Below are 26,876 nucleotides of genomic sequence, written 5' to 3' on the forward strand. Positions count from 1 at the left end.
CTGCCTCCTCGCCGGCCTCTCCCGCCAGCTCCGGCCCCGCTCCCGACCCGCAAAGGGCAGTGCCGGCGCTGCCAGCCGCTCTCGACTAATGAACTGTAAAAACCGTGTCGCGGGAATTAAAAAAAAATTAAGGGCGATATTTTTGACTAACCGCCAGCGGGGCTTCCGGAGGTCCCGTTATTGATGAACCTTAACGAGGAACTCAGCGCTGCCCGCTCCCCTCTCGCCGCCGGGCGCGCCGGGGCTGCCGCCTCAGGTGCCGAGGGCCGGCAGCGCAGAGAGCGCGCTCCGGGTGCTGCGATACACCGCTACACAACACATTACCTTATGCCATTCGCGTCTTAACTGGGTAAAGATCGACCGCTGGGAACATTTATCAGTGTTCCTCTGCTTCGCATCACAGCTCCCACAGCACTTGAAAACCTGCCCGGGATCTCGTTACGCTACGAAAGGCATTGCGGGTGCTGCCCTCACCTCCACGCCTGATGAGTTTGTTGCTGCCCAAGCGAAGCCTGGATGGCGGGGCCAGGATGAGGGGTGGGCAGACCTGCTGCTCAAAAGCCTGCAGGTGCTGCCACAGCAGGGCTTGCAGGAGCTCAAGGCCACTAATTAAGACTTCCCTAGGACCACTGGTCTGATCACAAAGCAAATTGCTGCTGTTTTGCAGAGGAAAGGGGTAAATGTTTCCGCCTACGGCACTACTTGGAGCTGGGCTACAGGTGCAGCCCATAATTCACCCGCAGAGCACACACGCTGGTTCTGAGGAGCTGCAGCAAAGTGTAGCATGACATTTATTGAAGGTATTGATTCACACATTATTAGGAACACATGACCACTTTAGGAAAGGTATTAGAAATACAAATATATTAAGTAATGTCAGACGTAAACCACCATCTGGTCCACTTTTGTACATGTTAAATGTATTCTTTTTCTAGATCTGTCCATAGTATGGTTAGTAGCCCTCTTTCTCTTGGCAGAGTATTCTGTACAGACTGACCTGGCCCAGCACTGGCATTCAAGAATAGAAATCGGTGAAGTTTAGAAAAAAAAAAGACGTGAACCTCCTACCCTAAAGCTCTGTTTGAGTCTGGCAAGCTTAGCTGGAAGCTGATCTTATCCTTATGGCCAAAAGTAAAATACAATGGAAGCATCCTTCAAGAAGAGAAAATTTACAGCTTTTATTAGGTGTTACAGATAACCAGAGTATGCTTTAATAGTCACTGTATGGACCAAAAGAGATATACAATTAATGTGAACATACTATATTACTGAACTAGTATTACCACAAAAATTAAAAATACTTCACCAGACCAAAAGACTGCTTTGATCTGGCAGTTCTCAAGAGAGTTTTTCAATTGTTTACAAACATTCTTGTTATATATTCTGCAGTTCTAGAGCTGAGGCACTACAGCACAGGCATCAAAAATCTCAACCAAATTCCTAGTTTTTATATATCCTATGACTAAAACTTTTAAAAAAATCATTTCCATACGACTTCAATCTCAAATCTCTTAAGCCTCTTAAATTTGTCTTAAATTGCTGGATATCAAAAAACACTAACATACTTGCTCCTGAGGATAATTAGCCCCCAAATTATTTTTAAAGTATACCTGAAATGCATTGATAATTTACAAACACGTTTCAGGGTTAAATGATTGATAAGTACACAAGTCTTTGGTAAATAATAACTACTCTGTTCTTTACTCAGTTAAAAAACATAATTAATTTTTAAATCTAGATTAACTGATTTGTTTAATAATTATTTCTATAACGAATAAGGCTCACATGGCACAATGCTGGGTGGGATGAATGGCTGTATGTAGCAAAACCTGAATGATGTTTTCAGGCCACAAATCCTGTTAATACTAGATTCCTGCTCTGGCTCATTTTGGTTTTGTGCTGTTCAGCCAGCCCCAGGAATCTAGATCTGAATGAGAGCTTTCTAATGAATTACATTTCCAACATTTAAAGGTGTCAGCAATCTAGAAAATACTGTCTGTTGCAAAGATACATTCTACAGTAGGTACTGGATTGCATGCTAAAAACTACAACAAACCAATTAGTTTAAGTTTGAAATAATACATTACAACTGCAGTATTTCCTAAAAATGTCTGCTTTACCACTTATGCAGTGTAACAGAAAAACTATGCATGCGAGTGCAAGCTGAGGATGAGTGCTTGCTCCCAAAGGAAACCTAAAGGCACAGGATATAGGTAATGTGAATGAAAACCTGGAAACAAACATTGGCTTCCATTTTATTATGAGAATCCAATTAGGAAGTGAATGCCTAAACTGATATTTTACTGTTTGCGTACTAGATGCCTTCACTTTGGCTAAAAGATACATCATGTCCTTTAAGAAAAATAGCAGCATTAAATAGATCTTGTCATTTCAGAGGAGAAATTAAAATATGTTTGCTTTAGGTTTGGCTTACAGAGTTTTGGGGTTTATTTTAAACAGGTTCAAGAACTGATCAGACTATTTTTGATAACTGTTACAGTTTTACTGTTCTACTAGATTTTTTTAATTATCTGCTTTGTTAAAGGATAAATTACATTTGAGACAATAAATAATATAGTTTACAATAAATAATTTTAAAGTCAAAGTATTGTACTTACAAAATAATGTAATACTGTAATAGAATCTCCAAGAACAATTCCATTTTATATATTCTGCAGCAAAAATAACATTTCTAGTAGGAAGGAATTACTTATAAACCTAGTAAGATCTACACATTCACGTGTGTGTGTAAACAACTTAACAAGGTTCATTATGTTCCCAGAAAAGCTATGCTTTTACAGTAGGTTTTCAGCTAAATTTTATTATAATATGATGGTAGGAAATATTTAACAGTGCTTATGTTTAGCTCCACCACAAATTAAAAAAAAAGAAATTGAGTGCTATTATTTACAAAAGCAATTTTCCTTTTACTTCACAAGTGACTGTATCTGTGTGTGAACAAAATGTTAGGGCGAGGCATTCCGGATGAACTGCAGCTAAATTTGGATGAGGATGATTTCAGGATGAACAGTGAAGGTCTTGGCAATAAATACCTAGAAAGGATATGAAAAATACAGCAATGTTTACAGACAAAGCAACATTCAAGAGCAAAAGAATTCATTGTTAATGTGCCAGACTTTATAATAGTTGTATGCAGGAAAGTCAGTACAGTAAATGCTATTTATGAAACACAGAGGGCAATAGGCACAAGCTAACTCAGAAAAGGAATCTAAAACTCTGTTTTATGAGGATCAAACATCTTTCTAGTCCTTTATGTTTCAAGCCATGAAATAAATAAACAATGGAATCCTGTGTAAACAAGAGAATCCTGTTTAATTTAAACTCGGCAAAAACTGCAAATGAAATTAACCAGCTCATAAAAAGTTAGATTGTAAAAAGAAAAACCTGATTAGAGACCAAAAACAATTTTCAGCTTTGGTTTCCAGCTCTAATGGTCTAAGAAAAGATGTTAGCATCACTACTGTAGTACAGGAAGAAATGATCCTACAACCTAGTAATTCACATCGGTGACTATTTACCTTTTAAATTCAGGCAACTTTTATTTCATCTAATAATATAAACAATAGTTTATCATATGCCTAATATTAATTCCTAAATATTTTCATGCTATAATTACCTAATAGTTAATTGTTGAAGTCAATTAAGTGTGCAAAAATAACATCCATACCAAATCAGAATTTCACAATGAATTATGTCAATGTTAGCATGGATTAACACAACACATTGTACAAATTATTGCTTAAAATTGTTGTGCAGTTCTAGCGAATCATATTGATACATGACAAACAAGTTAAAAGACTGGTCAGACTGATCTCATGGATAAAAACAGTGACACAGGTCAAGGGGAGACAATCTATACAAGAAAGTGTACACATGTGCTTTGTTTAAGCTTGAGAAAATCTTTATCACCAATATATTTTTTAAACAATTTGTGAAAAAATAAAGTCTGACTTGGAATGGGTTGGTGGTGAGCTTGACAGTTGACTATGTCACCAGACCAAGTCCTACTTTTGCTTGATGATACAGTAAAGAACTCTAATACTTCCCAGAGAATATGCCATGTAATAGATAAGGGCATTTAGAAAACTATAGGGACCTAGTGGTAGACTTTTTTTTTATTTTGTAGCACAGGTTAACTTATTACTTTTTACACAGTTTGATTTTAGCTAATTTTTTTAAGAGACTTTGGTATGGTTTCTGAGCAGTCCTAATGTTTTATTTATTTAGTGGATCTGCAGTTAAGAGATAGAATTGAAAAAGAAATTTGAGAAGTTATTAAAAACTCTGTGGCAGTTTTCATTATCTTTTTATCTCTCCCTGTACAAATAAATTTTCCCAGCTAAAGAGGTATCTATTTGTAAACTGTGAAAGCTTTAGTTTCACAAACATTTGTTTCCTAAACAAAAACAAAATAAAAAATTGGTTTGTGCTCAGAAAAAACAAAGTTCTTCAAATTAGATTTTATAAAGTCTTGAAAAAATTGACTTCTCATACATTTATTAAATTACATTCTGATACCTTCTTGCTCCACACAATTTTATGGAGAGTCAGGAAAACTATTACTAGTAGTGGAGATTCATTAAAAACAGAAACCTAAGTGGAAAGTGAAATAGTGTTGTGGTTCTCCCATTTCTAGAAAAGTAGTTCCTTACCCTTACAATTGTGGGCAGTAACAGACAAGAGCCTTTATTTCCATACGTGTCTTTCATTTCACAGATTCAGAATATCATGGTTAACTGGCATATTGCTGTATCCATGTATAGATGAAACATTTATGGAGACTAATATAAAAACTGTAATTTTGATCCGTCAGAGTTGTCCTGACACTCCATTCCTGATATTTAGGGTACAGAGGGCTTAGATTCCTCTGGCCTATGAAATTTATTAATAACTTCCAGTCAGCATCCAAAGGAATACAGCAACTGGAGACGAGAAAGTTCTCTTGGACCATCCCTTTCATTGCATTCCAAATGCAAGCCTGTTAGCTAAGTACATTAGAGTAATCTGATCAGTTTGAATAGTTTGTGGTTGGTCAGGATGTAAAATTTTCTGCAGTATTAACAGTAAAGGCAATAAAAACTTCAAGGTTTTCTAGTCTTAGCTAATCCAAATGACTTTACCATACTCCTGCTATAGCTCAGTAGATGTTAATATTGAATACGATTGGTTTGTGGCTAACATATTTCTACTTTTGCTGGGATCAAACAAATTCAGTTTCTGCTTGGCTTTAAATTATGTTAGAGTGTCTTAAGATCCACATGTCAATAACACATGGGTCCAGTGTATCAAATAACTAATCTGAGATATAAGTCAGCAATTAAGTCATAAAATAAGTTTAACAGATAATATATCAAAAATTTGTTTTTCACATAATACTTAACTCACAAAGCCCTTCTATGTAATAATATATGTAAGATATTTTATATAAAGAAAGCATTTGTAACTTTATATACACAGTAATTAAAATGGAATAGAATTTGGATCCTAAGTAATTTAAAACTGACATTTAATTCTCCATCTATGACTGTTGAATTGCATGTTGTTGACTGCCACAGATGGAGCATTCTCAGTAATCCCTATACTGATAATATTATCACTCCTATTGTATCCAGTTGGGGAACTAAACCAGCCAATGGAGAATCAGGTAAGTGCCAAATAATTCTTTTACTATATGATGCTGTTTTGCAAGGTTTGAAAATATATTTATGCTCTGTAAGATGGAATAATAAAACTTTCATTCTATAGGTTTTGGAAATCAACTTTGCAAAACTGTGCAATACAGTAAATCAGATGGCACTTACCTGACCCTTGGCTGGAGCTGTGCCCCTATAGCATCCCACTGCGCATGTGAAGCCAGAAGTATCTGACATGTTAGGATACCTCTAGGAATGCAAATCTGGAAACAGTGACTTTGAGGGATCTGGGAAGGGGAAGAAAGGAAATTTTCAGTTCACTTTATGGAAAGCCTTTGCTGCAGCTATTTAGGCAGTAGGCAATCAAGAGTTTAATAAGGGTACTTTCACACAAGATGTGTATCTCAAGTTTTCTTTTGGTAGCACTTCATGACTGGGGTAGTGAATTAGAATGATTGAAAGTCATGAGCAAGGGAAATGTTGGGGAGTTTGCTGGGTTTTTTTCTTAAATACAGAGTGAACCAGACTTAAAAGTTTAGTGGTAGAAATATGGACTGAAACCTGTTCCAGTACTATCTTTTATACTTAGAATTTAGAAGGAAAATATTCAAATTTATACCTTGTATCATCCCAGTGGTGGCTCATCCCAGTCGGGGATCCTCTTGAATCTGATGAATGTTTGTAAACTACCAGCAGGCAGTGTTTACAAAGCTGTACTATTCGTTGGCAACACTGGAGTTGCTCAGGAGTCACCACCTCTGAGCCTTTACTGAATATGGTTTCCCAAGAGCTCCTATTATGGAAAAAGAAACAAATTCATGTTCTCTGTCACAAATTGCAATCTAAGAGCTTTACTGCTTTATATCAGATTTAACAACCGAGGAACAAGAGAAAAAGCATGACCTTGCCTGTGTACAGGAAAGGTCTATACCATTTAACACAAATACTGGCAAATGCTGAGTCCAAAACACAAATTAAGAAGTTAATCTTTATATGGGAAATTCCACTGCCATTTTTCACTTGGTTTGTTCTCTAAAGTGTTTACAGAGCCATTACTTAGGTTTAGCATGTAAAGATTTACTGTCACAAAATTGGGTATTTGTCTTACAACAGGAATAACAAAAAACACTCACTCTTTTTAAAGGCTACTGCCTGAACGAAATTATGATATTAAAGGAATTAACAAATGTAATAAATTATTTCTAAATGTCCACATGGCATAATAATACCTTTATTTTAAGTACATGATACCAAGAAACAAATATTAAATTAATTTACAGGAGGTTAGTACATGCTCTGCTTCCTTATCCAAAAGATCATATGACAAGAGTCTCTCAGTTTAGTTATTCAAATACTACTTATTATTTCCTCTGGTCACATGGGGTTGGTTATCCACAATTAAGTGCAACTTGCAAAGTACATCTATAGAAAAATTTCTTATGTTCTCTTAAGATGCCATTTTTCTTTGAAAAAAAAAGTTACCAAACCCTAGCATACCAATATAAACCAGGTGTGTTTTAGCACAGAAGACTACAATAAATAGTTCTTTGCATACACTTCAACATTCTTGTCTGACCAAATTATAGATGATTCCATCTGTTTTAAAAGGCAACATGGTGCTTGTGAAGACTTTTCTTGGTCAAAATTATTATCCAGCAGCACAGATGGTTTGTAAGCTTGAGGTTTTTTGTTTGTGTATGAAAGAAGCACTTCACAGAGTGAGGAAAATTTCCTGCATCTGGCTTCAACATAGCATCCAGGATGATTTAGCCTTGCCCACAGAGAGCAGCAGTAGATTTCACAATGCCAGTGTATAAAGTTCATCCTTAAAACAAGATCAAAGAACCAGCAAGCTCACTCCTGCCTAGTGAGATTTTTTTTAATTGGGCTGCATTTCACTGTGAGGGTGGTGAGACACTGGCACAGATTGCCCAGGGACATTGTGGATGCCCCAACCCCAACAGTGTTCAAAGCCAGGTTGGATAAGGCCTTGAGCAACCTGGTCTGGTGGGAGGTATCCCTGTCCATGGCTGGGGGATTGGGACTAGCTGATCTTTAAGGTCCATTCCAACCCCTTAACACTGTATGAGTTCATGATTCTATGATTAGGATGGAATTAAGACCATTAATGACTAAAAGATGAGCTGTACGTGCAGCCAACTGATTGGTCAGCCTGGCTCCTTTGTCTAGATGGTATGTCCCAGTTGAAAACATTCAGTCCTACAAAATTTTCATTACAAACATAATTTTCAATTATGCAAGCATTTCTCCTTAATAATTATTCATAGTTGTTTAAGAAGTATTGTTTGTATACATCGAAAGTGTTTAATTTCACAAACTTAATAATCACAGAATCTTTTAGCTTGGAAATGACCTCTTAAGATCGTTGAGTCATACTACTACTTTTCCTTAATATATTTTTCTCAATTGTTTTCTGTCTGGGAACTGTCCACATGTACTTTTATATGAAAATTAATCTATTGTCTTTAGTCTTTCCTCATGCAGTCATGTGATGGTTGGCAGAAAGTAGCAAGATGAAGTTCTAAGTATTACATTCATTCAACGGATTCACATTGCTACACATAATTATATTATAATTCAATCCATAAAACTCAGAAATCCTGTAGAAGAAACTTTCCTGATAAATTCCTTAGGTTCTGGGCTTTGAAGTCTGTGATAACTTTTCGACAGTTTAGAGGCATTTTTTCAGTGACAAAAATATATGGCCTGCTGCAATCACGGCTGACTATGAACTAGTGCTATATAGTTACCCTAATAACAAAAGCTGAGTTTTGGAAACACACATGAATTTTAATGAGCTGTCATATAAATGTGCCTGTGCAACCTCCTCTGTGTATTAGACAGATTCAGTTCATTCTCCATTATACTGCAATCAACAGGGATCAAGAGTTCTGTTTCCTAAGTTTAATTGGTTATGCTGTAAATTTAGCTTCCATAAATTAGTAAGAAATCACAGACTCCTCACCAGATACAAAAAAGAATATTATACTTGATTGTGCAATACAGTCAATTATGTGTTACTCTTTTTATAAGCATCCGAAGTCAACTGGTTCTACTAGTTTTCTCCTATTAGTTTTAATTGTTTATTATACAGTAAAACAAATGTAGCATTATGAAACCCTCTGCATCCCCTTTTTTTCACAGAGATTTTCTTTGTTCTTTCTTTTCACTAAAATAGCACATACCTAGCAGAGTTCTAACCAGCAAGAGGAAACCTTAAGGTCATCAGCTCCACTCTTCTCCCAAGATATGTATCTTATGAATAGTGAACATACTACACTCCTTAATAAATTTTCATATAGTAATGTTGTTTCTGAATCAGCACATTAATACCCCTTTCCCAACATGTTTCTCCAAATTCTACACATGTACTAAGTTTATTCCAATCTCTTCCTTAAAATGGCACAATGAACTCATAGGGGAGAGTGATGAGAAGTTGGCCTCTCTGCAACAGAGGTGCTGTCATGAGTTCCCAGTCATGTGTTATATGGCAAAAAGGATGCTTGCAACTGAATAACCAACATATGGGCAAGGTGAAAACAGCCCTTTTGTTTTCTTCCATGAATTCTGTATTAAGTATATAACATGCAGAGTGATTGCTACACATACTGGATATTTATATATTACTTTTACAGTGCTTTTAGAATCTTTTACATAACAACTCCTCTTACAAGGAACTGAATCTTTATCAAAGAATAGCTCCACTTATAATATTTTATGACAACAAAAGAATTGAGTTTATACTCAAGACTTCACACACCTCTGCTAGCATGAAGAAAAGAAAAAACTGTAAAGATTCCTAACAGCTTGCAAAACAACAATCCTTCAGCAATGAGAAGATGACGGGAAAAGACCTGTTGATCTTTTGGACCCCTCAGATACCTCTTATTATTATTATCCATTTTGTAGGGAAACAATTAACAAGGGTATTGTGTGAGTTCTTTACATATGACAAATGACTATATGTGAACAACCTATTGACTTGATTCCTTTGTACATACAATATCCAGCAGCACAATAATTGTTGTAGTTCATTTTCAATACATCTCTCAGAACACCTTATGTAAGCTAATGAAACCCCCTCCCATTCTTTATACATTTTATATACTAACAGAGAAAATGTCCTTTTTTTGTATGCAATATATTTCATATTTAAAAATTTGTATTCTTATTTCATGAATAAATTGGTGGGTGGGAGGAATTGTTTTATACCCCTGATATGATCCCCTAAATCTGTATTTGTACCAATGCCTTCGATTTCAGGAATGTAGATTCTGAAATGCAGGTTATTGAACTTACTTACATGTCCAGATCTTTTCCTCCCCATAACAAACTTGTATTTGCTACCCAAACCAAAAACACCTGCTTACCTCTGGGTGGACATTTCATATTCCACATATACTTAACTTTCTACCAGTATGGGAAACAGTGAATGTAATCAGGAACAAAAATTTGAACTGTTTATTTGTTAATAACAGGTGACATTGCATTTGGCGTGAGACGTCAGCTGCACTTATGGCTGAACTCTTCCCTTCTGAGTCTGAAGCACAAATAGATATGACAATGATTTCTGTTGATGGCAAATCCACACTTGACACAGTGGCCTTAAAATCATGCACCATCCAGCAAATGAGTTACGGCTCAAATATTTTGAACATTTTTTTCCTTATTTTTTTTCCTTAGATTATTTTATTTATAAATACATTACTAAATGTTTGATTCCCTTTCTAAAATGGTTGGCCTTTATTGCTAGATTTAATTCTACTATATATCTTAAGCTGCTTTTAAAACAAGTTCAATGTATTGCAGCATTCTAGTGAATGAAAATGAGCAACAAAGTATGCCAGCATTGATTGTAATTGTGAAGTTACGAAGAAGACTAAGAAAAGAAAAATCAGCTTACCCTGAATTACAGAAACAGTTCCATAGGCCTTGACCATGGCTCCAAAGTAAGCGATTAAATACACGGTTAAAAAGACGGTAGAGATGTAAATTTTCAATGTCTGGGGCTTTCCAGACATGCTGTAGAACTGCACGGACACTTGTCCTAACTATATCCAAAACCTAGGAAAGAGCATTCCAAGTAAATTAAAGACATGCTGCAAAACCAAAACCCAGCTGATGGTGGATGCCCTTGCACACACACAGACAGGTATACCTACACATATGACTGCATACCTATACATTCCTACAGATGTCTATGGTTCATTTCTGTGCATTCATCAGCTAACTTTTATTACATATTCCTTCTGTCAAGAACATTTTGTAAAGTCAAATAAAAAGATTTTCTTTTATTACAGAAAAGTTCATTTCTATTTTTTCAGAGTTCAATACTAGCTCATTCAAATGACTGAAAGAGTAAAAAGAAACAAAATGGACACAATTACAGACTAGAAGCAAAATTAACAACCCAAATATTGTATATCTCCTTTTCCCACTCCCTTGTAAAATACCGTCTATTTTATAAAGAACTAAAATGTCCTGAAAAACTACAAACTGCCTTGGTTTGATGTCTGTTGAAGCTCAGCATTACCCAGGGTCAAACCATATTAGTGTACCTGGCAGGAGACAGTGTAGTGAAATCAGTAGGTAAGAAAATTATCAGCAAGACGTCTAAAATAGGAACATTTACAGACACACCACGGATTTATTACATACAGACTACATTTAAATGCAAGAGCATAAAGGCTGAGCTGCATTCAATATAGTGCTAGACAGCTGCACATCCAACTCATTAGTCCTCATGGATACACCTGTGCACATCCCACTGAACTGGGGCATGGAAGGAAGGTGGGACTCATCATGCCTGCTTTTAAATATCTGGGCATTCTCTTAAGTCAGTCCTCTCTGTTCCCTTCATAATCACTGGAGAGAATCAGGCTCCAGAGTGTCTTGGATTCTGTCTATTTAGATACTACCAATAAGTCTGGGAATTGTTTTGTGACCAAAGTAGTATTTAGGCCCCATATTGGCCCTCTAAATAGAAAATCTGTAAAATCTGTCCTACAAAAAAACCTACAGTGTATGTAACCTATTAACAAAGAAGTCAGTTAAATCAATTAAATTTCCTTTGAAGGAAACACCCTCTCTGCCTCTTCTGCATAACAGCATCTTCCAAAAACCAATCAGACTCAAGTGGGTGGTAAACAGATGAAGGTACTTGCTGATTTGGTGTAAGATTTTCTAAATTAGAAGGTACAATTCTTCCCCTGGAAACTTTCAGGTATGTATGACAAACTGATTCACATGGTGAATCCTGGCTCTCAAAAGGTGGAAGACATTTCGTAGAACAGTAAAGTATGGAAGCACGGTGTGGAATTGCAATTTTTAGGTGCTGCATAACAAACTGATGTTTATAAATAGTCTGGCAGTGAAAGAAATAATGCTTAAATAAACGAAATGCTTGCAATAGCACAAGGAAGCTGTGTAGTATGCCTAATGGGCAGAAAATCTATAGATACCTAATAATGAGAGCCTTAATGAAATACATTTTTCCATATTATTTAAAATGTTATTTAATATGTTATTTCCACATTATTTCCATCTTTTCGAAGACCTGGGATTAGTCTGCATGCACAGGTTTTGCACTAATTCCCTGCACATAATAACCCAAAGTAAATACAATACTGTCCTCTCTGTTGGGAATCTTTATAAATGCAGGTGTCTTAACACACTAAAACCCACACCCATGGCCTCCTCCTCCCAAAGAGTGAGATAGAAAGAGTAAGATATTAAAACCTAAGGGTGCTGATCTCTTTTAGTGACAGCAGGAGCTAAACCCAGGTTTTGGACTGCCCCATGCCTGTAGAACAGGCCCAGACTTTCAGACACTTCCTTAGCAGCATTACCCTTTTGTCTTCATGCTTTGCAAGCACTTTTTCAAATGTCTCGCTGTCCAAGGCTTTCCCACACACATGGCTAGTATCTGTGGTCATACACATCCATCTGAACCACCTCAGTCCCTCAATCACGTAAGGATCAGCCACACATTTCTCTGCAATGTTACACTGACTAATAGTCTCTCCCGGTGTGAAAAAGAACAATTCCACCCTGTATAGACTCACTCGTCTGAAAGACATAAGCTAAGAACAACAATGCCAGTGTAGAGCTTTTTCTTTTACTGTAGTACCTGGAGTTGAAGAAAACTAAGAACTAAACATTTTAGAGCAAGCCACAGGCTGCCAGGTACTCTGGAAAAAACTTCTTTCCTGCTGTTTTTACTGTGATGATATTGCCAATATGCCAGAGCAGGAAATGTGCCAGTTAATTGTCCTTAATTTGCAAACATGGCAAAAAAAAATCATCCATTTAAGAAAAAAAGACAAGGCATTGCACAAGTGCTGGAACTTCATGAAACCTAAATCTTCATTTTTCTAAGTTAATTTCCCTAGCTTGCCTTCATCTTTCTGTTTAATTTACATCATTTACTTTAACAAAACAAATTATCTAAGTGTAACAGAACAAGATGTTATGAAAGGGCATATTCAAAACACTGGGGTAACCATCAAAACACTTTTAAAGAAATTATGTAAAGTGATGCAACATGAAGGAGTCCTAACTCCTCCCATACAAAAACCTCTTTTTCTTGAAAGTCTTCAAGGTTAAATTTCTTTTTAACATGAATTTATTTAATTGCTTTACTCTCAGCTTGCTTGTGAATGCCTCCTGTACTCATGCTGTAATGACAGAATATTACACACTAAGAATCTGAGTCTAAGTTTAATTTTTCTACATCATGTTGAATAATTGTTAAGCAAATACAGCTGTCAGGGATGAACACAGTGAAATCTAGTACATTGCCCAGGTATTTTCTTCTTGTCTGTTAGAATTTCCCAGTAAGTGAGTGAAGGGGACTGAGACTCTGTTTTGTATTTCACAAAGTTGCGAAAGGTACCTTTGAGACAGATTCCTTACTTGCATAAATATTCTCCACCTTGCTCACTTCTCCTTCACCCACCTCATTGGAATATAAAACATACTTCTTTCAAATCAACAAAAGACATTTGGCAGTCTTCAGCTGCAATGTCATTGTCAAAGTTAATCCGTTTTTATAAACTACCCTTCTAAGAATAACTATCTGATTGCTTGAAGGGATTGAGGTTAAAAGCAGTTTAAAAAAAAGGCAAATCATTTCCAGTGCAAGCAAAGATGAAGGGCTCACCAGTGCTTCAGGAATTATAAGTCTCTTAAAGTCGTAAAAGATGTCCTCACAAGAAGAGCAAAAAGTCCACACTTTTGATTGTGCAGTTTTTGCAAGTAACAACCTGGCACATCAATCCTTATCATCCTGACTTTGTACATGTGCCCTTGGTTTAACATGACTGCCAGTCAAATAAAGGGCAGAACCACCCTCTATTGGAGGCTTTCTGAAATAATGCTTCGAGGAGAAAATTCTTTGCTTGGTAGGCCCATTTTTTATTCAACATGATCTGTTCTAATGCTGTGGGTTAAATACTCGAACATCCAAGTGCAGTATCACTACTTCTAATGGAGTTTTAATATGCCTGGTCTGAAACTGCTGACTGGTGTAGCCCTTACCAATGAAATCTGCTGAGTGAATACACTTCACAGAATGTTTGCTAAAACTTAGGTATTTAAACACTAGTCATTTATTTGTTTGCTTTTCTTTCAGCAGACTAATTTTTTGAGAAATTGACTTTTAAATTACAATCCAGAACAATCATGCTTCTCCAAACATAGAGCAACATAATTTCCTACAATAGAATTAATGCATATCTATGTTAGTATCAATAACCAGTATTTTGGCATCTCAAGTCACTTCGAGCTACTGCTAAACACCAGTAGAAACACTGCTATGCATCTGCTTTCGACGACCTTACAAAAATGAAATATGTCACTTACTTTTCGTTGCTTTGCTGAATCCAGCTTTACCAACCAATAGGATGACACTTTTGTTTTATGATACTTCCAATTATCCATAATCTGTAGTCATTGTAAAACACAAGATAAAAAATACACATGAAAACAACTGAAAGCTGGTCTTTCATTCATGAGCACTCCTAATGCTTAAAGATGTGAGCATCTTAAAGACTGCCGTGAGAAGTTTTCTCTAAAAGAAATAGCTAAATATTTGCAAATGTATGTGGGGCAACATTTGCAAAGATCTATGTGATGCTTCAGTTCAATCCTACCCTCTTTTCTACCTGATTCTGACAATCATACACTACAAAGCAGTTAGAGAGTTGTCTTGACTGACTCAGCTCTGATTTCTTGAGAGTAGCAAGTTCAATAATGCATAACTGCTGATCTATTTAAATAGTGAGGGGTTTTGCTGCATAAGGGACATTAGACATACCTGGAAATCATCCTTTCTATAAATAATCATATATGAACTGCAACACTCTCCTTTCACAAAATCTAAGTGCTACCAAAATAGCTCAAGCTGTGAACATACATTTTTATTCTCATTTTGTTATTTTATCATTCTATTCTACTCCAGACCTTCAACAAGTTCTGGCTCACCAGCAACCAATATACCAGGACTCATTTTCCTGCGTATGAATTATTTCCCATCAGGAACTGGCTGTGGCCAGACGAATTTTAAGAGTTCTGCCATAGGAAGGTGCGTGTCCCACCAGGCTGGCGCCGTGTGAGGAAGCACCGCCAGATGGAGCACTCGCAGCCCCTCGCACAGAACTGCTCACGGGCATCAGAGACAACATTCAATGAAGCATTTTAGTGCTGCTTCTGAGATGTCCAATCTGCTGGCTGTGAATGCTACCTTCCAGCATCACCCAAATCAACCATCATTACAGAAGAACGCCTTTCCACTCCAGTGTAACTGCAGAGATTACTAGAGACATAATCAACATTCTGAAAGCTCACAGAGCTCAGGACATTTCTGGCCAGATAATAAATCAGATAAATTTTAACACACCATGGACTGTGCTCACTAGATCAGAACACAGGTGTTAATTTGAATCCTTTCATTTTTCTTCTAAACTGGTAAGAGAACTTCTGTCTTCATTTTCTTCTTTTCCATCCTGTTAGCTTCTTTGCATTAAATACTTACAAGGTATTCAGATACCACGTAATTTCTTCTTACATATATTAAGTATTGGGGTTTAATTGACCTTTAGTTGGGCATTGTTTCACATGTCTTTAATACCAAACTACAAGGCTCAGGACAATGCTGGATGTGAGAAAGGCTAACTTGGTAGACTACAGGAGCCAAAAAGCATGTGACTGGTGTTCTTTATGACCCTCAAAGCTCCATTCTGCCTGCAGCATACCATTCTGAGTTCTGTAGTATGCCTGCTTGTGAGCAAGTTAAACAGGTCAGGATCTGTTTTAACAATATCAGATGAAATATGAATTGTAACATTCTTCTCAGCTTACTTAAAAGTTTGAACTTCCTCTACAATGAAAAACTGAATTTTCCTAACCCTCCTGCGTATTTCTCATATATTTTATAAGGACATAGGAATGTTTTCAGTGCTGCTCTTTTAAGGTCAGAAAGTATGCAAAGCTCCAAGCTTTCAAAATCTTTTGAGTTATCCTGAGTTCTGGAAGTTTTAGAGCCACAGGAGCTAATGAATCATAGATCAAGCTTTTTACTTTCCTTCATTTCAGTAGCCTAAACAGTGTCTAGACTGTTCTTCTTTCTTATTTATAGATACTTACATCTTCTATAATTAATTCAGATTCTTCATTTGTTTTTCCTGGGAACTTGATTCTCAAGTCATTGATAAGGAGAAGAGTCTCTTTTGTCAAAGCAATTTCTTGCTCTTTTGTTTTCTGTTGCAGCAAAGACTCACTCTAAAAGCCAACACGAAGCAGAGGAAAACATTTCAAGTGTGCCATTAAATCACTTTACAAAGATGTTTGCTTGACAAAAAAAATTCTAAGTAGAGTGACATAAAATATATTATTAAAGTGCACAGACATATTATCTAATACAGAACTAATATATATCACTTACGTTAATGCATCACCATTACTTAGTGTTGCCAAGAAATCCAAGAAAAACAGTTTAAATGTGAGTTTGTTTGAAATAGAATAAACAAACACATATTCCATATTTATGGTGCCCACAATTTAAAGAATAAATTTGAAACTGAGATCTCAGACTTTGACTTTATACTCAACATAATGAAAAATATTATTAGTCATAAAAAAGCATCCTTTCAGTTCCTCACTTCAACAATTTAACATAAACTGGCAACATATCACAGGGCCAAGATTTCAGGAAGCATTAAAAAGGACACTTTCTTTACTTTTTACTTTAGTCATTAAGGGGTCTGACAGTGTCTTCAGCTGTCCAGAGTTTTGTTTAAAATATCAGTGCTTTTTACACCAACACTAATCTGAACCCCTACAGTGCTTGCAGAAGAGCATCCCTGGAGGGTTTAGGGGGTCTTCCTTAAAACATGACACACTAGTTAGAAGTATTTCTGATCCTCTTTCTTTACTTTCACATACTTTTGTATTTTCACATTTGCAAGACCAAGTCAGCTTAATTTTAATGTTTTTCAAGAGTGAAATCCAAAATTTTTAGGCACTTCCAACCTTTGTATCTTGTAACAACTACAATACTTAAGGATATTTTTATTTGAGTGATAAATATTTTCAAGCACAAAAAAATACTTTGCTATTTGATACGTTAATGTGGCTGAAATAATAAGATAGCAAATATTTTCAAACCCACTTTTGTTTATAATTCCTATAAGAGTATGTCTGTAATTCCCAACTGTAAGTGATTTAAATTTTGTTTCCCTAGCTTTAAAACATTTGGATCTCAGCAGACTCCAAAAATGGCAGTGTACTGCTCTTTTCTTGCCCAAAGGATAGCTAAACTAACACTTTATCATGCACAAATGATTTCTTCTTAGTAAGTCACAGTTTATCAATTTTAATGTTATTCTAGCAGTAATATATATTACATTATTCTTAGTTGCAAAAATAATTATGAACAGGGTTCCATTCAGAATACAGTGCTAAATTATGAGTAGTTCTTATCCATTCTGTAAGTAATTTTATTCACATCATTTTTAGGAAGCATGACCTAAGCTCTATCACCCAATGTAATTGTTCTGCACATCAAGATCATTTCTGTGGTGGAGCTTTCTCAATGAAAAAGAGAGTATGCTTTCTTACTAATGTTAATTTAAGCCAGTAGCCCATTTTTAACGTCAGATGGTAAGAGACTGCTTTTAATCTTTCAGTAATTTGTATTTGATATAAAGTTAATGTGAATAGAAAAATCTATACTAGCATTGTCTCATTAAACTCTCATAGTACATCGTGATGATAAAAGGGTACTTTTTAAACTTGAGATAGCTAATGCGATAAAAAATACCTTTAACACGTTGTTGTGAAGACACAATCTTAATGTCTTTCCAATTCTATTAGCTGACTTTAAAGATGGAAAACCATGTTAAGGAGTATTTCACAAGATGTCAGCACACAATTTTAAAAGGATCCTTTTTCATCATTTAGACAAAGCCTCACAGGCAAAACAGACAATGAGCGTTCTACCGGATAAAAATGATGATTAGAGATAGTAAATACTATGAAGCAAGTTAATTAGCATTACAAAAGGATTTCTCACAACCAAAGCTCACCACAATACAGAGAGGATGCAAATATGGGTTAAAAGTACAATTTGTTTTGCCCCATCTCCACACAAATTATTTGGGTGATGAAATATATAGGTCAGGCATCAAAGCATGAATGGAAACACTCTGGCACCAGCACGCAGTGCAATCCTGAATGAGGCTGGGGATTGATCCCTGCAAACGCTGCCTAGGGATAAGTACATATGGGGTCCATCATAGAAACACAAAAGAAGAAATGCCTGGACTATGAAGGAGATACCAAAGAGGAAGACAATCTGCTAACAAAATGAAAAAATGTACATGGTTCAGAAGTACATTGTGAAAGTACAACTAATCACACAAATTCTAAACAATTAAAAGGGTTTAATCTGGTCTAGTAATTACTTGGGCTAGTTGCTTGCCTGTCTCAAGGAGAGAGTTCAAATGAAAGACACTTTATCTTCATTTAAAAAAAAAAGAAAATGGCTTCTGAGTCAGTTACTGCAGTGGCAAACTCTGAAGACCACAAGCACTGTATAAATTTTCAGCTGTTCACTTTGGAAGTAGAGCTCTACTGAAGCGATATAGCACACGCAAAATAGTGCAATATAGGTTGAAAATTAATCTCACCTTCTTCTACAACGGACAGCCATACAAAGACTTAGTAATGTTTTATTCTGGCACAACGCATTTACCTTTGGATTATACATTGGGTTTGAAATCTGGATGTATTTTTGTCACTGTAAAGATTTTGAAGGTAGGTACAACAGCCTTATTTCAGAACCAGCAGCCCCCAAATAAACCACAGGAAATTTTTAAGAGAGGTAGTGACCCTTTGTATCTTCAAAAGCCTATTTAGGAGTGAAGGTTTCCCCTTCACAAAAACTCTTAAGATTTCCATTTCCACAAAATGTAACATCTGTACTGCTGCACCAGGAACACTGGAACATGACAGCTGGCACTCATCCTATGTCACATGCAGGTCTAGAGATATTATACGCTCGAGTGTCTGTCAAAATAATCTTGACTACAGTACCTCAAGTTTTCCGATGTTGCAAAAATTACTAATGTATTTATTGAGTTTTAGAGAAAAATGGAACACATTTTGCATGCAACTGCTGTGTTAACTCACCCCTGAAGAGTTCATAGTTCCCAAGGTGGGTGTCTGAGAGACTCTGGCTGAAGATGGGCTACGACTTAAAGAGTGAGACCTGTTCACTGAGGATGTTCGCTGCATTTGGAGAGATGCTTTGGCTGAAACAGGGCGCTGCTCAGCTCCCTGGGACTGCATAGTGAGTATTGATATGGAACGAGGGCAGCTCACAGAACGCCTTATTGGACCTGTGGATGATGTGGGGGACGAATATGATGGAGACTTTACATTTTTATTTGAAGGTTTGCAGTTCATTCTACCTGCAGACAAATTAAACAAATGATGTTATTACTTACTATTCTCTTAACACCCATTTTTTAGTCTTTGTAACTAACAACACACATGATCAATGTGTGCACATATGCACTATATATGTAGAGGTCAGTCATGTCAGATCCCCTAAGAATACAGAATTTACATACTTATAGGAACATTTATTTCTTCCTCATATTCACCTTTAATCACACAGACTCCAATCCACTATAACACGCATGAGATTTATGAAAGGGCATGTGCTCTTTAGGTCAAAAAGTATGTGGCTTCTGTGTGTGGTTTCCTGACTACAATTCAGTTTTCAGCTAAGTAAATGCTGCTATGAAAAATAACATTTTAGAAGTAGCGCTACACATGTGCAATTACATTATCAAATTCTTTGAGACAATACACCACTGAAACAAAAAATAACATTGTATCTATTAATTTAGAAAACATTTTAAAGAAACAAGTAAACCAGTGCTTAACCCTATGATACAAAGGTTGATAAATTCTGAAAGACTGAAGAATTTCATATGATTCATCGTCAGTGCCAGACTTGGAAAAGCGATCATTTCATTTACCTGATCGTTCCAAAGATTTGTATTTATTTTCTTCAAGATCATATGACACTTTTTTCTCTTTTTTTTCATTGTGATCTTCCTTTTCAGTTTCTTCTCCCGAATCTGACACACTGCTCCCGCTATCACAGCTACTGTCACTGCTGTGGTTCTTAGGTTTCCTTAAGGAAGGTGCACTTTCTGGCATTGAACACAAGGGCTAAAGAAAAAAAAAGCAAAAACACCCAAGAAATTGAATTGAATCCCAAAGAAACAGCCAACTATCACACTAGATCCTTGATTCAGGCAGGTTCAGGCAGGATTTGCACAGCTACAAAGCCTCCCAAATGATATTGGAAGTTTGTCCTAAATTTTAGAATAATTGCTTAAATATTTCATTAAATTCACTCCACAGTAAGTATAATCTTTCTCACATGAAGAGCAGCATAATATAGTAAGGGCGGGGGGGGGACAGGGGGGAGTTGTTTTTTGTATGAATCACACTACCAAAATACTGAATTATGGCTTGAAATCATAAATCAATTGATACAGAATCCCATTTACAATTAGTTCAGGTTACTCACTGATATTTGCAATAACTGAAGCTACAGCTTAACAATGATCAACATGAAGCGGAAAAATACATCAGGGAACTTTGGCTGTTTTACTTCTAAAAAGAAAGTGATTAATCCTGCAGAGAGCAGAAACCAAAGAATACAGCAAGCTGTGCTGGGGGTTCTTGGTGCCTCATATGCACATGGGATTCAGTGTCATTAGCTAATTAATCCTGTGCTATTACCAAGGATACTGCAAGACAAAAACCAAAAAGGTGAAGACAGAGAAACTGATCCAAGAAGAGAAACTACAAATGAAAATTTTTCATCTTCCATCTACCATCAGTCAGACACAAAAAATGCAGTATCTTCCATTACATCTGTTCTCCTAAGTAGGCTTATGTGGTCACCTTTTTTTCCTACACACTTTCTTTCCAGTAACTCTCAGCTATAAGAAGCTATGCTGATGGCCTCATCTACCTAATGGATTGCAATTAAAGCTCAGATTTAAAAAAAAAATTAATATTATCATTTCTGAACATACTTTAAGTCAAAGTGAAATAGAAGAACTCTCAGGAAGAATTTAAATTTTCCTAATGTCTTACCATAACGTAATGCAGCTAGATTTATTATGAGGGTAACAGGAAAAAGCCCCAAAACCTCCTGTTGCCACAAGACACACTTCGTTACTAAATAGATGCTACCTGAAGTTCTGCTCCAGACAAGGAAGGGAAGGGATTTCTGCCACTAACTAGAAGTATGTTTGTGCAATCCCAAGCTGTTAGACCACATAAGGAGAAGTTAGAGGAGAATATTGCATTGAGGAGAGCCCTGATCATTGCTGTTACACAAAGAATATGTTGACACATATCTGCCTGCCAAAGGGATAAAAGTAAGGTGCCTCAACACATATCACTTTCTTAAAAATAGCTGTCCTAATCATGAAAGGCTGTGTATGATGGAGACATATTGATCAGACATTCCTGAGGAGTTACACAAGGTGTAACAAATATTTTCAATCACAACCCACAGGGGCTTTAAGTAGATCTTATTCCATTTATTGTACACATGTTCCTCACACATCCTACAGTAAACAATATCAATTAATGAAGAAGAATAAAAAGAAAGATCAAAAGAAATTACAAAAAGCAATAATGACAAATAATAGCTAGATCTGGGTAAAACTGACGTCTTAAAGTAAGAGCTATCTGATTGCTTAGCAAGTCTAATCACCGTGACTTCCCCTTATGCTAACCGAATTTTTCTGTGATTAAACTCATCTGATCTTATACCAAAAGAACTAAAATTAAAATTAATTTCTCATTTTCTCTACCATATCTGTTCTTTTAGTTCCGTAGTCCTGCACACACGGGTAACCCTGACAGTGTGTAGGTGTCAGGAGCCCTCTAGAGGCTACAAATAAACCGGACATTTCCAGAATGAGTTTCTCCATCTACACAAAACTCAGTGATATTTTAAGTGCAGGAAAAAATGCCTTCATTCTGTGCAATTCTTGATTTCTTTTTTTCCTACACTGAATTCCTGATCATGCTGAAATTCCTAGCAAATATGGAATAGTTGTTACATGCAAAGCTTATTTATACACACACAGTCCTGTACCTCTCCTATGTATAGATATGTATGTGTAAATGTGTAGGTTTATACATGTTTCTATGTATGGAGGAGGATGAGGAGAAAAATGCCTCTCTCTCCTAACTATTCCAGTTGTTTTCTGAGTCCTGACTGGCTTTTTTTCTCCAAGGAAGAGTGCAACCCAAGGCAGTGCATCTGACCTCCTAAGAGTAGCTTCTGCCAGCAGAGCAGCCACTGAATTTTAAGAGGGGACAGATTTCATGATCTTCTCAAAAAACCTCTCATGTTGGGTTACATGACATGAAAAGTACCAGTCATGTGGTTAATTTTTTTTCTTTTAGATCCTGCCATAGTTCTGTATTTGTAGGATTTTATGGTTACAAGATGGGGTTTACAGCTGGATTATTCTCCTACCTGACAGACTGACGGGCAGTCAGTAGTAAGTTCTACTGCCTGCCTCACTCACTGGATTTCTATACAGATATTAATTAAATTAATTAAATCCATATTATTGGTCATATCCACCTTAATCCTTACAGGAAAGAGGTGATGCTCTTTTGGTAAAAGATACAAGGACCACCTGCATAGGCACCTGTATTTCGATGGGAGCACACTGGACATTATGCAACCAGGAAAATCTCTGGTTACATGGCTTCACTGTAGGCAAGGTTTAAATGATTGAGAAATACATCAGGACCATAAAAAAGATGCAGGAATAGGAATCCTGCATAGCGTGAAGTGTGCACAGTGCAAGGAAAAGAAATAGTCTCCCTGGATAAGCTAGTTTCATTGTTTTCTGGTTTGATTTCATCAATTTTAGGGGGAAAAAAAATAGGAAATTTTGGTCATAAGCAATTTTTTCTTTCTGCTGTAAGTGCAAACAATATTGTACCATTAAAGAAGCTGTAAGCTACACAACCCATTTGCCTGCTATAAAAGAAGACCACGGCATATAGTCTCATTCATTAATTAATCAAAATTCCTCTTAAAACTAATTGAGAGAGGTTTCTAAACTTGGGCTTAGTACCCTATTAATGTTTAATTAAATGTTACAGCCTCCAGCCTGGGAATGCCTTCTGAGCAAGGAGTGTATAGGTAGAATAGATCAAGTCAGTGTGCATACAGGCAACGAGATAGATGCTCTCTGAGGGTTGCTGGGAAAAGACAGGCTTCTGGAAAAAGGGAAAAATGTGACTGAGATGTTAAACTTGAATTAACTGACCCCATTTTAAAGAACTGAAAACAAAACTTCAAGGAAAAGAATCTCTGTAAGAATGTGGACTAAGTGTACCGCTAGGGTGGACTGGGTTTTTTTTCTTGTTTAAATGAATCCACCACTATTAAAGCACAAGCTCACAAAATCCCCATATTTGTAATGAGGTCCCTGCAAATCTATCTTAATACCAGATTGGGCATGTAGATCCTCTTTCCAGAATGCACGCCTGTAATAAGATGTAGCTCTTTGGATTCTTGCACGTATCTAAAGTATCTCTTCAAGCTCAGAACAATTGTCAGCATTCATTTCGTACAGAAATCCACAGATTTGTACACCACGTCATCAGAAACATAAAAAGCGTAAAAAAATTTACATGCATCCATAAACAAATCCATCAGGGCTCAGAACATAGATGTAGGCTCTCCTAAGCAGACTTGACCTAAAATGTTTACAGGATATAAAATACATACTTACTCTCGCCAAGCCCAAACTATTTATCTTTACTGGCTTAGAGATATGCAGTTTATTTAAGGCAAAGACTCACATAAATTATGCACACAAACAGAAAGCATTAAGCTAAAAATAATATACATTCACATTAAAAGCAGATTTTGGATACAAAACGGGTTTCAAGATATACTGTACAACCCTCTTAGAAAGGGAGTAAGCCACAGATATATCAAAATTATAATTAATTCTTTGACCTTCCATAGTGCCTTTTATCCCATGATCTCAAAAATCCTAATTTTGGCACTAATCAATTGAAGATGAAAGCACTCTGTTGAGATCCACTATTGATATAAAAACCCTTTCACACACTGAAATCAATCAATCTCTCATATAACAGTTGTTGCCATGCATGGCAATTCTTCAAAATGGTTTCGAGAGGGAAAGAAGGATCTCATATCCCCTTAAAAATTTAATGGGATTTAGTTGGACAAATGGTAGTGATGCTTCTATTCATACTTAAAAAAAAAAAAAAAAAAAAAAGTTAATGGCAGTCTGAGGAAGAAAACTTCCAGCAGGATCAGCTAACTAAATTCCCCACTTAAAATTCTCAGAATACCTGTCTACAGAGTGAAATAAAAAATTGGTATCTAAAAGTCAAATACCTTAGGTCCTCGCTGCCTGGTGCATTTTCCCATTAGCTTTTCATCATCTATTTCACACTGCTCCAGAAGATCCAAAATGTCCTCCTCCTAGAAATGGGAATTTCATTACTATTAATTCGAAGCAGGACATACCCTGTTCTCCCAAAATTCAAGCAGAAAGTGGTAGAAATTTGAAATTACTCTGATTACTAATTCCTGAAATAAGACTATGAATTCCTCCACAGGAGGAAATAAAAGTATTTCTTCTCATGCATGCATCTCTCCTTGCAAGCAACATCAAATTGAGGGTTAAAATCAAGCCTTAACATTTATTAAAAATAAAAATGTGAAGAAAGGATTGAACAAAGATTCCTGTAAAACTGCTGGATGATGCCAACTACAAAGATACAAAATTATTTCTCAGGTTTCCAATTACATCATGTTAGCTGGTTATTAATATAGCTGTTTTCCTACTGCCTCTGACTAAACAATCAATCAGGTAGAGTTTTTGGATGCCTTAAATCTTTAAACTAGTGGAGCCGGTTTTAGGATATCTCTTGGTCCAGTTCATACAAGTGGATGAATAGGCCGGGAACATTACTGGAGGAAGAAGGAGGCAATTACCAGCTCAAAAGCAGTTTCTGCCAACCTCTGGTTTGGCCAGGGGGAAGGCTGAGGATCAGGGATATGGCAAAGTAGCTTAAAGCCATCTAGCCTGTCTCCACCCTGGGTCCACTGCAGTTCATCCAGATTCAAGGATCTGGGCCATAAGCTGCACAAAGAATAATAATAAGATCATGGAACATTATCAAATGCTATTTATTAGCCATCAAACATGATTATAGTGAAACTAGTCCACAAGGTCATGAATTCAAAGATAAGTCACTCCTAAAACCAATACTTGGTGTACTTCAGTACCTTCATTCTTTTTAAAGGGTTATTCATTTCCCGCTGAAGTGAAGCAGCTCTTCCAGCAAGAAAGGTCTGGAAAGCAGTGGCTAACAAACTCTCATACTTTTCAAGTAATGTCTTATCATCAGGAGGGTAAATTCGCCTGAAATAGGAAAAAAAGAAGAGTTGAAGATAGAAGTTGAGCTATTCGTCACACAAAAGTCACTAATACACAATCTCTTCTTTAACACATAGCCATCCCATCTATAATAATTATATAATATCATATCGTATAACATACACTCTGAATATTGCTCTCTAAATCTAATTTTAATTCAGTGAACACATTCATGCTTAAACCAGCAATTAGCCAGTCAAAAGAAATACCATGTAGGTCATTCCAGAGGTATACCAAAACCCAGTTTTCCAGTGCTCAGAAATTGATTGATTCATGAAATATTAACAAAACATTGTATGTCAAACTCAGAGCCACAAGATAATTTGTATTAGCAATAAAAGGACACAAAACAGTGAAAATCTGAACAATCGCTTTGATCTCATGGGCAGGATATGAATTAAAGATTGAGTATGTACTGCACCTGAATGCTAAATCCTCCAAAAAAAATAACAGGAAGAAATAGGTGCTACAATAAAGAAAAAAAATCAGGTACATGGGTATATAGGGTGACTGATTTTCCATTAGAGCAGCTATGCCATTATTCTCTAAAATCATAGGTAAGGAGATTATGACAATATCAGGAGCAGGACTTGGTGATTTATTCATGTTCATCAAGCAACAATGGGTTTTGAAGAAAACCACTTCAATCCATCTGTCATGAATGCCTGAAACATAGCCAGAAATTATGAAGATGGAAGACTAATTTCTAATGTATTGTAAGGAGTAATCCATAAGTTAATTTTGTCTGCACTGTGCAAAGCATGGACACCATTTATATAGTGCATGACATTATGTGACTTTTATGTATTTGTGAGTCTTTTCTGAACTTTTTACAAGGTTCTTTTCTTTCTCGTTCTTCCTTTTCAGACTTTTTCTCCTTGAAAATGTATCTATCATGAGGATTTTGTTGCAATGAAAAAAAAAGGATGATTTGATACCATTAGATTCAGGGCAGTTCTAGAACAAAATGAAGATGGTTCCAGTTTGCGTTAAACACCTAAAGGAGATTTAGGTTCTAATTTAGTTTCAGCCAAGACCTTTTAATGGTGTTGATTCTACTGCAGAAAAAGTGCCACAGAAGAATGCTTTAAAGAAAGGGTAATATTCTTAATGTATTTAGAAAGAGACTGCAGCTAAAGGCCATTTCAAAGCCATG

General features: G+C 36.3%; 1 protein-coding gene across 8 annotated transcripts in view; it reads right to left on the bottom strand.

The window, feature by feature from the left end:
* Positions 1-768: 768 nt before the first annotated feature.
* Positions 769-26,876, bottom strand: part of TTLL7 (tubulin tyrosine ligase like 7) — a 62,709-nt gene continuing 36,601 nt past the window's right edge. For 3 of the 8 annotated variants that reach the window (XM_020585165.2, XM_020585166.2, XM_020585167.2), the window contains 10 exons: positions 25,570-25,705; positions 24,673-24,759; positions 20,222-20,417; positions 19,365-19,645; positions 17,995-18,051; positions 16,320-16,454; positions 14,538-14,618; positions 10,579-10,739; positions 6,274-6,447; positions 769-3,053 (listed from right to left, as the gene is read on the bottom strand). In XM_020585165.2, the coding sequence (XP_020440754.1) occupies positions 2,933-3,053; positions 6,274-6,447; positions 10,579-10,739; positions 14,538-14,618; positions 16,320-16,454; positions 17,995-18,051; positions 19,365-19,645; positions 20,222-20,417; positions 24,673-24,759; positions 25,570-25,705 (1,429 nt within the window). In that variant the 3' untranslated portion in view covers positions 769-2,932. Of the gene's footprint in view, positions 3,054-5,822; positions 5,942-6,273; positions 6,448-10,578; positions 10,740-14,537; positions 14,619-16,319; positions 16,455-17,994; positions 18,052-19,364; positions 19,646-20,221; positions 20,418-24,672; positions 24,760-25,569; positions 25,706-26,876 lie in introns of all 8 variants that reach the window. The other 5 variants (XM_039555760.1, XM_039555759.1, XR_005602454.1 and 2 more) reach the window with 4 other exon arrangements.

The sequence above is a fragment of the Corvus cornix genome, chromosome 8 (genome assembly GCF_000738735.6).
Source record: "Corvus cornix cornix isolate S_Up_H32 chromosome 8, ASM73873v5, whole genome shotgun sequence".
In the NCBI taxonomy this organism is placed as follows: domain Eukaryota; kingdom Metazoa; phylum Chordata; class Aves; order Passeriformes; family Corvidae; genus Corvus; species Corvus cornix.